This window comes from Sciurus vulgaris (assembly GCF_902686455.1).
Source record: "Sciurus vulgaris genome assembly, chromosome: 15".
Classification (NCBI taxonomy): Eukaryota; Metazoa; Chordata; class Mammalia; order Rodentia; family Sciuridae; genus Sciurus; species Sciurus vulgaris.
Window position 1 is genome coordinate 2,311,997 of NC_136476.1, and position 12,557 is coordinate 2,324,553.

The 12,557-nt window shown below is 35.0% G+C and overlaps 1 protein-coding gene across 5 annotated transcripts in view; it reads right to left on the minus strand.

Annotated features, from left to right (window-relative positions):
• NAA35 (N-alpha-acetyltransferase 35, NatC auxiliary subunit) overlaps positions 1–12,557 on the minus strand; it is a 105,126-nt gene that overhangs the window by 73,163 nt on the left and 19,406 nt on the right. For all 5 annotated transcript variants that reach the window (XM_079113375.1, XM_079113374.1, XM_079113377.1 and 2 more), the window contains exons 7-8: positions 982–1,048; positions 856–899 (exon numbers count right to left, since the gene is read on the minus strand). In XM_079113375.1, the coding sequence (XP_078969501.1) occupies positions 856–899; positions 982–1,048 (111 nt within the window). The remainder of the gene's footprint in view (positions 1–855; positions 900–981; positions 1,049–12,557) is intronic.

Consider the following 12,557-nt stretch of genomic DNA (forward strand, 5'->3'; position numbering starts at 1 on the left):
AGAACTAATACTCCAAAAGTAACCCTGCTAGAAAAAATCAGCAACCTTTACAAAATAACATAAAGTTCCATCACCTGTACTGATCTGATTTTACATTAAAAATGTAAAATGTCTTGTCAATATAATAGTTCGAGAAAATTCCAGGGCATTAGCACAGTAAGATCTAGGAGCAGATGTGGGTTCTAGTCCTGAAGCTACTACTAAGTATATGCCCTTAAATAAGAAAAATGGCTTATTTTAACTCCTTTGAGCTGTATTTTCCTCACCTAAAAGTGAGGTGTTGTATATATTTAACTACCTAATTCACTGAATAATTGTAAAAAAGGAAAAAAAAAAAAAATAGCTACATTGTCTTTGACCAAACTAATACATGAGGATAAATCAGTATAAATTTATTTTTTTTCCCCTTCTTAATCTCTGAGGACAAATCATTAGTCTAATATCACTGAGGGTCATCAAGAAGGCTTTCAACAGAACTGCAAGGTCTTCATGTACTGAGCTCACCCTATTGTGTTCAGACACTGTACCAGCTACTAAAGATACAACAGTGGAAAAGACAGTTGTGAACTTCGAGGAAGTTAAAAAAAACTCTAGCAGGGGAAAATACTATTCTTAAAATAACATATTAAAGTCTAAAACATTAGTAAAAAAATGAAAGAACTGAAGGGGTTAAATTTTCAATACTTGAAAATGATACTATTTTATCAGAAATTCCTCTGGCAGTCTTCAAATTCACTACAAGCAGTACATATAAAAGAGACAGAAGTTCTACCTATGCTAGCTATTTATAATTAAAATTAACCTGACACTTAAAAGAATAACAAAGCCCTACACCAAAGAAAGAAACATATGTACCTTTACTCTTCTTTGCATGTCATCTTCCACATCTTTTAGCATGCCTAGAAAGAGAAATAATAAGGTTTAAAAGGAAAACAAATCAAAACATAAAACTTGTGAAATCATCTTTATAAATTCCTTTACCTGTAACTCGAAGATCTGTCACACTGTTAGCCATTTTAAATCCATAAGTCATTGACTGAAAATCTTCCTATATAAAAAAGGAATAATTAGGCCCTTGACTAAAGGCAAAACCTTTATATTTCTGTTACAAAATCACTATTTAATAAGAAAACAGAAAAAGAATGTTATTCAGCTTGTCTAAATATTGCTATCATACACCCAAACTTCCTTATAAGCATACACTTAAAATGCCACGTCCTAATGCTATCTCTACTCTCACTTTCAATCACTTGTCACAAGGCAATTTAAATATATCTGTATTTAATAAGTTTATCTGAAAAATAAGGCTAATGCTTATGAAAATCTCACAAAACACTTAATTTCCACTTATAAAACATTCTTGCACTCACAGATGAATAATAAATAAATAATGGTTACTGTTTGATGACAGGGTTGCAAGACTTAGGATTTACTTCAAAAATTAATAAATGTCTACTTACACCCTGTTAGGCTGCAGAGGTTAAGCCTTCTCAAATATAATTACTCAAGGGATAGCAAAATGGTATTCTATAGCCCCTGGTGAAGATAAAATTATTCACATGGATTCTCATCCCCAAATCATTTCTGAAATGATTTCACTACTAAGTCACAAGTTAAGTGATTCACTGAACTTGCTTTAAAAAAAAAAAATACATCATCTACTGATTTGAGTAAGAAGTTATAAACCCTACTAAAAGAGTGTTTCTGCCAGATTATAAGCACTATAAAAATGTAGATAGAAACCCAGCATAATGGTACTATATAGATAATGCAAATAATAGGTAATTACAGAAGTAGGACTATAGCAAAAATTTCTGGATTCTTAACAAAAGCAGTGAACAGGAAGGAGAGGAAGGAGAAGAAGGACAGGAAGGAGAGGAAGGAGAGGAAGGAGAGGAAGGAGAGGAAGGAAAGGAAGGAAGGAAGGAAGGAAGGAAGGAAGGAAGGAAGGAAACCAACCAACCACAATGTCCCTAGTCTTAAAGAACTCAGGGTTATTATACGACTCATAATTGGGTCTTTTTAAAATCTCATATTAAAAAGATGTAAGCTTATCCTCTAGGTGAAAACTATACCACATTTCTATGAGCATCAGAATATCCTCAAATTTTACATATTCAAAAGGAACCCTTGGCATCCAATTCTGTAGTGTTTACAACGTGATCCTCCACTCCTCAATTTCCCACATTCCATACACATTCATCAGAAAACCCTGTAAGTTCAATTTTCATGTTCTAACCTATTTCTCACCTTTCACAGCTATCACTAGTTTAAGTCACCATCTCTCACTCCTATATAACCTCCAGACAAGTTCTGTAAGTTCTGTACCTACCACATTTATCCCTGCTATAATTTATTCACCACAAGCAGAAGTGTTATTTTAAAATACATCAAGCCATGCCACTGCCCTATTCAAAACCCTTCCACAGTTTCCTATCTCACAGTAAAATCCCATAGCCAAGCATGGTCTCTAAGGCATTGCATTCTGTGGCCCTGGTCTCCCTCTCCAAACACACTGCCTACCACTCCTCTTACATGCACTACACTGCAGTCACACAGGCCTTCTTGTCATTGCTCAACACACCACACGCCTTCTCAAGACTTTCATACATGCTGACCCCGCCCCAAAATGATATTCTTCAAAATATTTACTAAGCCTCAACTCTTACATATTCTAGCCTTTGTTCCAATATCAATCCTCCCTAGAGATTTTCCCTGTGCACTCTCTCTAAAGCATTTTATAGCTCCAAGCCTGCTTTATTTTTCATCACATGGAACTTATCACTACCTGACATCCTGTATTTGTTTACTTATACACTATTTTGTCTTAAGGAATATAAATTCATGAGATCAGGGCTTTGTTTTATGTACTGCTTTATCGTTAAGCCTTAGAATAGTGCTTGGCACAAAGTACTTTCAGTTCAATAAATATCTGTTGAATGTATGAATGATTTCAGGGCAGGGGTCTAAAATGCAAAAGCAGATTATCTTTCTAAGTATACCTGGCTAGCTACAAGACACAAGGGGAAGTGACAGAGGTCATGGCAAACTGGAGAACATACACTTCATCTGAAGGACACCACCCACTACTTACCCTATTGCAACCACAAGCAAACAAAGGACCAATGTGGTCAGGTACGCTGATTTTTCAAGGGGGAGCAAGGAGTCTAAGGGTTTGTCTGATTTTCGGGGTTTTGGCAATACTGGGGATTGAACCCACTCTACCACTGAGCTACATATCCATCTCTTTTTACTTTTATTTTGGGATATAGTTTCACCAAGTTGCCCAGGCTGGTCATGAACTAGCAACCACCCACCTTAGCCTTCTGAGTCACTGAATTTACAAGTGTACACCTCCATGCCTGGCTTTTGTTTTTAACATGTAAAGTTTTCTAATTTTAAAAAAACTAAGCAGGCCAACACTGTATAGACAAAACAAATAAAAATATCTTCACAAAGTTTTACTTGTAAAATGTTAGTTTGCCAAGAATTATTTAAGGAAAACTATCTTTCTGGGAGAATATCACAAGTTCCACGTAACAAATACAAGAAGAATTTATTCCCAAATCACTGGAGGACTGAAAGCATGTGAGTCACGTGAACAGAATGCTAACATTAAAAAATCACCCTAGAAGTGACATAAGGGACAAAAATCAGAGTGTACCACGGGAGACCAGACCTATCAATAGTCCAAGCGGGAGCAGATGGTGATTTGGCTTGGGATTGCAAGTCACAAAGATGTGGAAATAAGAACGTATTTAAAAGTTAGAACATCATCGATCAAGCATCATCCTCAGGTTTTCAATCTGAACAACTGAGAAAAGATGGCACCATTTCCTAAGAGGGGGCAGACTTAAGGGCAGAAATGAATAAAATTTTGGGTTATGTTAAGTTCCCAATTTCTCTGATCATCTAAGTGAGGACTTCAAGAAGGCACTTGCTTGAGTCTGGAAGTTGAGTAAGGAATCAGGACTAAAAATATATATTAGAACCTCCTAAATACATGGTCAGTGTTAAAAGCCACAGAATTAGAAGAAATCAACCTAGAGAGCTTTTAGAGAAGAGGAAACCCTACAGACTGAATTAGGTAGACTGTGACATGGAAAAAAATCCAAGATGAAAAAGAAAAAAATATTTCAAAGACTGGTCAATTAGTCTAATGATGTTCACAGGTTAGAGAGGAAGAGGTGGGAACACTGGACTTAATGAGATGGATCTTTATCCATCCAACTGCATTGGAGAGATGGTACAGAATGACCAGAATGGGTAAGAAACTGAAGGAAAAACTAAAATAAGCCAAGTGTTAAAAGTTCATTCAAAGCAATATTAAAAGTTCATTCAAAGAGAGTTTTGTTTTTTGTTTTTTTTTTATGTGAAGAGCAGCAGAGAAATGGGATTGTGTCTACAAGGAACTCTGGTATATGGGTGTATATATATGTGTGTATGTGTTTTTAAATGACTGATATTTAAGCAAGCATATATGCTAATTAGATAAGCTAGTCATGGGAAAGACGGTAACGCAAAACAAAGGCTTACTTACTGCAGTGGGCAAGTAGAGGTAAAATCCAGAACACAAGTGGAGAGACTGAGGTTACACTGTTTAAGGAATACCATCATTTAATAGGAGAAGCCAAAGAACATAGATAAACAGACAAGTTAGCACCTGTGACAGTGAGAAAACAGGTACTTCTAATAACATCTGATTGCAGATAGATTTCAATAAGGTAGGAACCAAGCTAAGGATGAAGAGGGTTGACATTGGAGGTCCAAGGGGGGAAAAAAAGTCCATTTTAGAGATTAGAGAAACAAATTCACTACAGAAGCGTAGGACAGGATCGTTTCCATCTGAGATTTTCAGTCTTAAAATTAAAGTGAGAACAGACACACAGATGTGGGTTTTCTCTAGCAGCTTCTTCTGCTTGAGTATAAGCAGGGAGTAGGCAGATGGTTGGGATTTTGCCAGATAAGTGACACAAATGGGAGGGACAAGGGAAATAAGGATATCTGAGTTACTTCAGCAAAGTCCATGGAAATTAGGATGTAAGGAAAATAAAAGAGTAGCAAAGTGACAGCACACATGAATTGGAGCTCTTGGTGGAATTGAAGGATCGTGGTAATAGAAGAATCAGAGTAAATAAATCAGGAAGTAAGGAGAAGTGATCAAAGGGTAGTATACTTGGGGTGCGGGGCAAGTAGAATAATCAGAATGAAATTTTGTTCATTTATTTCCTTATTCTTAAACCATTTTCTGAGCACCATATAGAGATTGGTATGGGCTGGATACCATGAATACAAAGGTAAAATACAATCGCTATCTTCGTAGAGCCTGTTATCCAGAGAGAAGACAGACATCTTAACATGTTAAGCCCACATTCTTTACCAGACTTTACAGTATCTTTATGATATTGTGAAGATATAATTACAGTTATCAGGCATATTTAAGTCTCTGTAAAATATTACATTTTAACAAAGCAGATCAACAAGGATACTTTGAGTACCATCAACAATGATAACTATAACAGTACACCCAACACCACCAGTATGACAATTTAAATCCACCAAAATAATAATGGGGAGTGGGTAATAGGCAATTGAAACCAGGTCCTCACACATGGTCACCACGGAGCTATATCCCAAGTTTAAGTAAAAAAAAATCTTGGTTGTAGTAATAATGTCATATTCTAAATAAAGTGAATATTTTAAATGTCTAAACCTTAACAATCAAGACTTGAGATTTATTATTCATTTCAGGTTGGGGATTACATGTCAGTAGTAGAGCTTGCACACCTATATTTCAGATTAAATTTGAAAAATATGTAAATGTCCATTAGTAAGTGGCTCATAATTTATTTTATTTATAAAGCAATACTAATATAAATAGCAAACATTATTAAGTGTTTATGCCAGGCACTGTTTGAATATTCTATTGTATTAACTTCATTATCCTCATAGTAATACTCTGAAGTGGGTACTATTATAAACTATTTCTTACAGATGAGGAAACTAAGACACAGAAAGGTTAAATTCCCCAAAATCACAAACTTAGGAAGTGACAGAGTACACAGGTGGTCTTACTCACCAGAGGCTATACTTTCACTTTTATTTTGAAAAAAAATTCAGATTACAAAGTTTGGAAAACATTTTTTATCAAATTTACCTTGTAATACCCTGTATTTTCTCCCTGAAACCTCTGAAACTACGTTAGACTACAGTGCTCCTACTGTGATGTGATTTCTAAAAACAAATTCATTCTCTTACATAACCACAGAACAATTCTAAAGTCAGAAAATTCATATTTCTTTGATCTTTAATCTCTTTTCTTATCTTCAATGCGTGACATTTTGAAATAGCATAGGCCAAAGTTATTTTGTAGTAATTCCTCCACCTGAGCTTGCCTGGTGTTTTCAAATTAAAATTCAAATTATGTTATATTTGACAAAAATACCACAGAAGTGATGCTATAACCTTCTTCCCCACCCCCACACCCTTGATACAGGAGATTGAACCCAGGGAACTCTATGTAAGTTATATCCCAGTCCTTTTTATTTTATTTTATTTTATCTTATTTTGAGACAGGTTCTCACTAAATTGTTGAGTGTGGACTCAAATTTGCAATCCTTCTGCCTCAGCCTTCTGAGTAGCTGGGATTATAGACATGTGCCACCACACCTGGCTATGGTTGTATGCTTAGAGTGCTAGATGAGGAGATTCATGACGTCAGTGTATCCCATTATTGATTATCCTGGCCACTTGGATAAGGTGGTATCTACTGATTTCCTCCACCATACGTTAGTGTTTTTCCTTTGTAACTAACAAGTATCTTACAGGAAGGTACTCTAAAACTAGGTTCATATTCTGTGACTCACTACACATTTGTCCAGTTTTAGCATTCTTTGACGAAATAATTATTTAAATTATTTTAAAAAATGTACTCTTTACATGATGTTCTGTAGCCAATAATAAAAATGCAGTAGATCTACCTGCATGTGTTGACACATAACAATGTTTGTTTTCTCTTGTCCTAGGGCAAAACAGCAAACTGCAAACAGTTTATATAATCCTATCATGTTAAATAAAATGTCATGTATACACTTACCAAAATATTTGGAAGGACACAGACCAAATAAATAACAGTATTTATTCTTTATTGGGGAAAACAGGAATGTTTACAGTTTTATTACTTACTTTTGTATTAGTTACAAACACATTCAGATGCAAGAAAAAGTCATCTATAGGGATTTAACTGATATAGACTTTCATTATGCTAAGTAACAAGTATATGAAAAGTACAGTAATCTCTCAGCTTCACCATCCCAAACTCTTGGATTTCACATATCACTTTATATGGACAAAACAGTAATACCTCTAGACATAGTGTCCATGTTTAAAGAAAATGGCAGGAAAAGGGCTAGACCATAACTTTATCATTCAATTTGGTACACTGTTTAGAATAAAAGGGGATGCTATTAATTATTACGTCAGGACATAAGATGCCAAGGACTGTTCCATGAGAACCAGGATGTGTAGATTCTAGCTCTAACAGAAGAGCATGCTAAGGAAGAGTCGAGAATAAAACTGAAGTCTGTCTGGTGAGTCAGAAGAGTAGAATCCAAATTTAAAGTAGGGCTTTGAACTGAAAGGATACAGGGAAGAGAAAAGGCATAAGAGCCAGAAGGAACACCCTCTATACCAGCATGAGATATTAAAAGAGAAAAACATATTCCGGATCAGCTAAACTACAACATGACAGGGAAAGAAGATGAGCAATAAAGTTGGGCCTATATAATCAACAGTCAATAAAAAGGTTTTAAATTTTATCACATAGGAACTAGAAAAGAAACGTTGAACTTATAGCTAAATGTGGTATTTCTACTACCTCTTGAAATCATACTAAAAGACAGCAAAGGAATTAAAAGTTTAAATCCCAAAGACAAGTTGGAAGACAATGGACAAGACACATAAAGAAATTTTTGGAAGATGGAAAGTAAATGAATCAGAAAACTGATTTATGAGCAAGAAAAAAAAAAAAAACTAGAGATGTCAGGGAAAAGCAAGGATTAAGAAAACATTCAGGAATTAGGGAGATTGGAAGTTGAGGTATAGAACTGTAAGTAGAAGCTGGATGAACAAGCAAGTAGCTCTGATACTCCCTCTCATCCTCATTCTTCACAGTAGAGAGATATAACACTTTTTTCCAGTTTCTGCCACAATGTTTGGCACATGCTGCTAAATGAAGAGACAATATAGCCCAGCACTGAGGAATCTTTCTCTTAAAGGGTCAGATTATATTTTGTTCTTTGCAGGTCAAGTGGCAAAATGAAGGCTATTACACAGGTACTTACATAAACCAATTAACTTTAACCATTTAAAAATAAAAAAAACCATTCTTGGTTCAAGAGCAAGTAGTAGGCTAGGTTAGACTGCAGGTTGAGGTCTGCTAAGTTTTGGTCCACAGAACTTCCTAAGAGTTTAGAAGTGGGGTATGGAGAAAGAGAAGCAATAAGGATGACTCCAAGGTTTTAGATCTACACCAAAAGAATGGTCGCATTCCATTTGCTGATACTGAGAGCTACAGAAAGAAGTTGTTGGAAGCAAGGGGGAAATTAGCACCAGCTCAGTTTGTTAAATTTGAAATAGACCCAGAAGTGGAGATGTAAGATTAAGCAGCAGCACATATGAGTATGAGGTTCAGAAACAGGTCTAGGTCACAGATAGAAATTTGGGATTGCATGAGATCACCAAGTGTATACAGATAGAAAAGATGTATAAAATTGAGCTTGAGCCACATCAACATTTAGAGCTATGCTGTCCAATATGGCAACCACTGAGCCACTTGACTGAGCACCTGAAATGTAGCCAATTCCAACTGTGATGTGCTATAAGTATAAAGTAAATACCAAATTTAGAATATTTAGTTCAAAAGAGAAGAATGCAAAACATTTCAATATTTTAAGTCAACTTTACTGACAATATTAAACATTTACTAATACATATTTGAATATAATCACAGCAGAATTTTATTACAAATTTTTTTGTTAAAAAAAAAAAGCAGGTTGCAACCATTATTTGAATCTTTTGTTTTTTAATTGTGCCAGTGTTACTTTAAAATAATTTATTATTAAACTGCCCTTGATGCAAGATTAAGATGCCTAGAATACTTGTAAATATATGCTAATACAGTGGCAATGATTATGTGGTTTAAATTTGAATATTACATATTTAAGTAAAGTAAGCTATTAAAATTAATTTATCTGTGGCTACTAAAATATCGTAAATTACATACATGCCTTACACTGTATTCCTATTATATAATGCTGATGATTTACAGAATGAGATGACAGAAACCAGCCACCAGTGACATATGAGACCAGTGAAAGCAGACATCATAAAAATTAAGTCAGGAATTTGTCTCGAGGATGGAATGACAACTATGACAAAATCTGCTGACAGGTCAAGTTTAAAGCCAAACCTTAACCAGTAGGGTTTACCAACACTGAGGTTTTTGATGATCATGAGGATACATTTTTGGTGAAATAAAGGTTCAAGCCTGATTGGGGCAGATTCAACAGAGAAAAAGAGAACCACAGACAGTGGGTTTGGATACCTCTTTTGGTAATCTGGTTAAGAAAGATACCTCTTTTTAATCTGGTTAAAAAGAAAACTGGGGTATGGAGAGAAGATGAAGGACGATGTTATGCCAAGAAATAATGGCTTTAAGACTGAGGAACATACATCGTGTTTAGGTGCTGATGTGAATGATCCAGTAGAAGAGCAGATTCATCATGAAGAGCGATTTGCTAGAGCAGTATCTTTGAATATGACTGGGTACAGGATCAATGCACAAGCAGTAGGGTTCACACTATAGTACGGAAGGTCTATCTATGTAACAAAAGAACAGGAGAATCTGAGGCCCATATGCAGGTAGGTATGCTTCTAATTATACAGCAAAACAGAGAAATCGGTCATGTGCCTCAAGTGAGGACAGTAGAAGTATTAAAATTCTGAGGAGAATAGAAGTAAAAGAACTAGGGAAATGTAACAATTGCTAGGTAGCACTCAGGTCATGGTCATGGCCAGGTATGGTGGTGCATAAGTATAATCCCAGCAACTCAGGAGGCTGAGGCAGGGGGATTTAATTTAGAGACCAGCCTCTACAACTCAGAAAGACCCTGTCTCAAAACAAAATAAAAAGCGTTGGACATACAGCTCAAGGGAACAATGAAACAACAACAAAAAATGAAGTTGTTGGTCGTAAACAGAAAAGTAGGACTACTAACGTGAATGTGTTTTTCTCTAGTTACAATCATGTACAGTTTTATAGGAAGAGTAGAAAAAGGCTGGACTTTTCTAAGACAGACAAATAGGAGAGAGAGGAAATTCAAAGTATGCAGGGGACTGATTATAACACAAGAAGTGGTATTTAAATTTGAAAAGGACAAGAGGTTAACTGCAATGAAAAGTTGGAATAATAAATGTGAGTTGAAGTCCTATTCTAGGAGTCAGAACACATGAAATCTAAAGGAGGTAGTCCGGGAGAGTGATGCTATTTGAATACTGAGATCATCATGCCATTAAAAGGGAAAATCATAAGAGAAACCACGGGTCACATATGAAAAAATTAGAAAGGCATCACTGCAGTTACAAGACAGTGGTAGCAGCCATCTAAATTCTAAGGAAAATTATTTTTCAATCTAGAAATCTATTATAATCAAATTATCAAATAAGTGTGAGTATGGAAGAAAATATTTCTTAAATATATATGGTCTCAAAAATGTTCACTCCCTCTCCCCCTAAGGAACCAGAGATATTGTAATAAGCAAAGCAATAAACTAAGAATGCTGACATGGTGGTATACATCTGTAATACCAGTGATTAAAGAGGCTGAAACAGGAGAATCTGAAGTTCAAGACCAGCCTTGGCAATCTAGCAAGATTTGTCTCAAAATAAAATAAAAAGGGATGCAGATATAGATTAGTGGTAGAGCACCCTAATTCAATTCCCAGTACCTCAATAAATAAATAAATATAAAACTAAAAACAGTGAGGACACATGACCCAGGTAACAACAGATCTAACAAAAAAAGAGTAAGAAATGGAATTCCCAGGAGAACAAAAGAGAAAGTCAGAATGATGATGGTCGTATGGTGGGTCTAGGAAAGCAAATGACTTCAAAGAGGGGCATGTCCAAAAATATGTATACAACTGTTAGATTACCTGATGTATTTCACAATAAAAGAGGCAAAATTAAGGAAAAGTACACAGAAAATAACACAAAAAAGAGACACTATGATCTCCAAGAAAAACAAAACTGTATATCAAAAAGGAAGTATAAGCATACTACTTTAACCCATTTGCCATCAATATTTATAATAATTATAATAATTTCAGCACTTAATAATAATTTATCTAAAAACCAAATTACTATTTGGGGCAAGGGAATAATGTGCAAATGCTAAAAAACTGATACAGCATACCTAAAATTGTGAAATCCTCAAATCCAGTCAGAATATAAATTAATTATTCAGAAACATGGAATACTTATTTTTAAAAAAGTTAAAAGAATTACTATTATGAATTGGTAAGAAAAGTCAGAGAATTATTTTTCTTTACTTTTTAAAATATGCATGGGCTGGGGTTATAGCTCAGTGGTAGAGCAGTTGCCTAGCACATGTTGAGGCACTGATCCTCAGCACCACGTAAAAATAAAATAAATAAAAATTTTAAAAAATAATAAAATAAGTAAAATATGCACAAGTTTTTTGGTTTTGTTTTTAATTAAAATGCATACCAGCAGGGTATAGTAGCACATGCCTGTAATCTCAGGAGGCTGAGGCAGGAGGATCTCAAGTTCAATGCCAGCCTTAGCAGTGTGGGGAACCCTTGGCAACTTAGCAAGATCCTATCTTGAAATAAAAAGACTTGAGATGTAGTTCAGTTCCAATCCCTGATACCAATAAACACACACACACACATATATACAAAAGCAAAAAATTTCAAATAGCAAAGATATGGAAGATAACCGGTGGGCATGTAAAGATGGACCTGACGGAAAAGACTGGGTCAGAGAGAAGAGTTCATAAACTTTCACAAAATCTGAAACCTAAAGCTAACTACCAGGGAAAATGAGAGAAAAGAAAATACAGAGTAATGATGTTTCCCAGTCAAAATAAAGAATATGGATTTAGGGGGTAAAGAGAAAATAAGTAATCAAAGACAACGACAACAATTTCATTTTGCAAAATAGAACACAAGAGGAAAAGTGGTTTGATGGAGAAACTGTGGTTCCCATTTTGCACATATCAAGAAAAAAATGATTTTAGGCATCTGTTAATGTCTGCAGTTTAGGAGACATATCTGAGAAAAAGATACAGCAGAAACCAGTAACTTCAGAAGCATATATTTCAAGCAAATAAATAATGGGCTCATTATTCATTAAATCTTTCCTAAATAATAAAATAATGGTTCAAGAATGATTAAGTAAGATCAGTTAAGTAAATTATTATCAGCTATCTTGAGGACTTTTGCCAGGCAATCACTTTCTTTTTCTAATTATAAAAC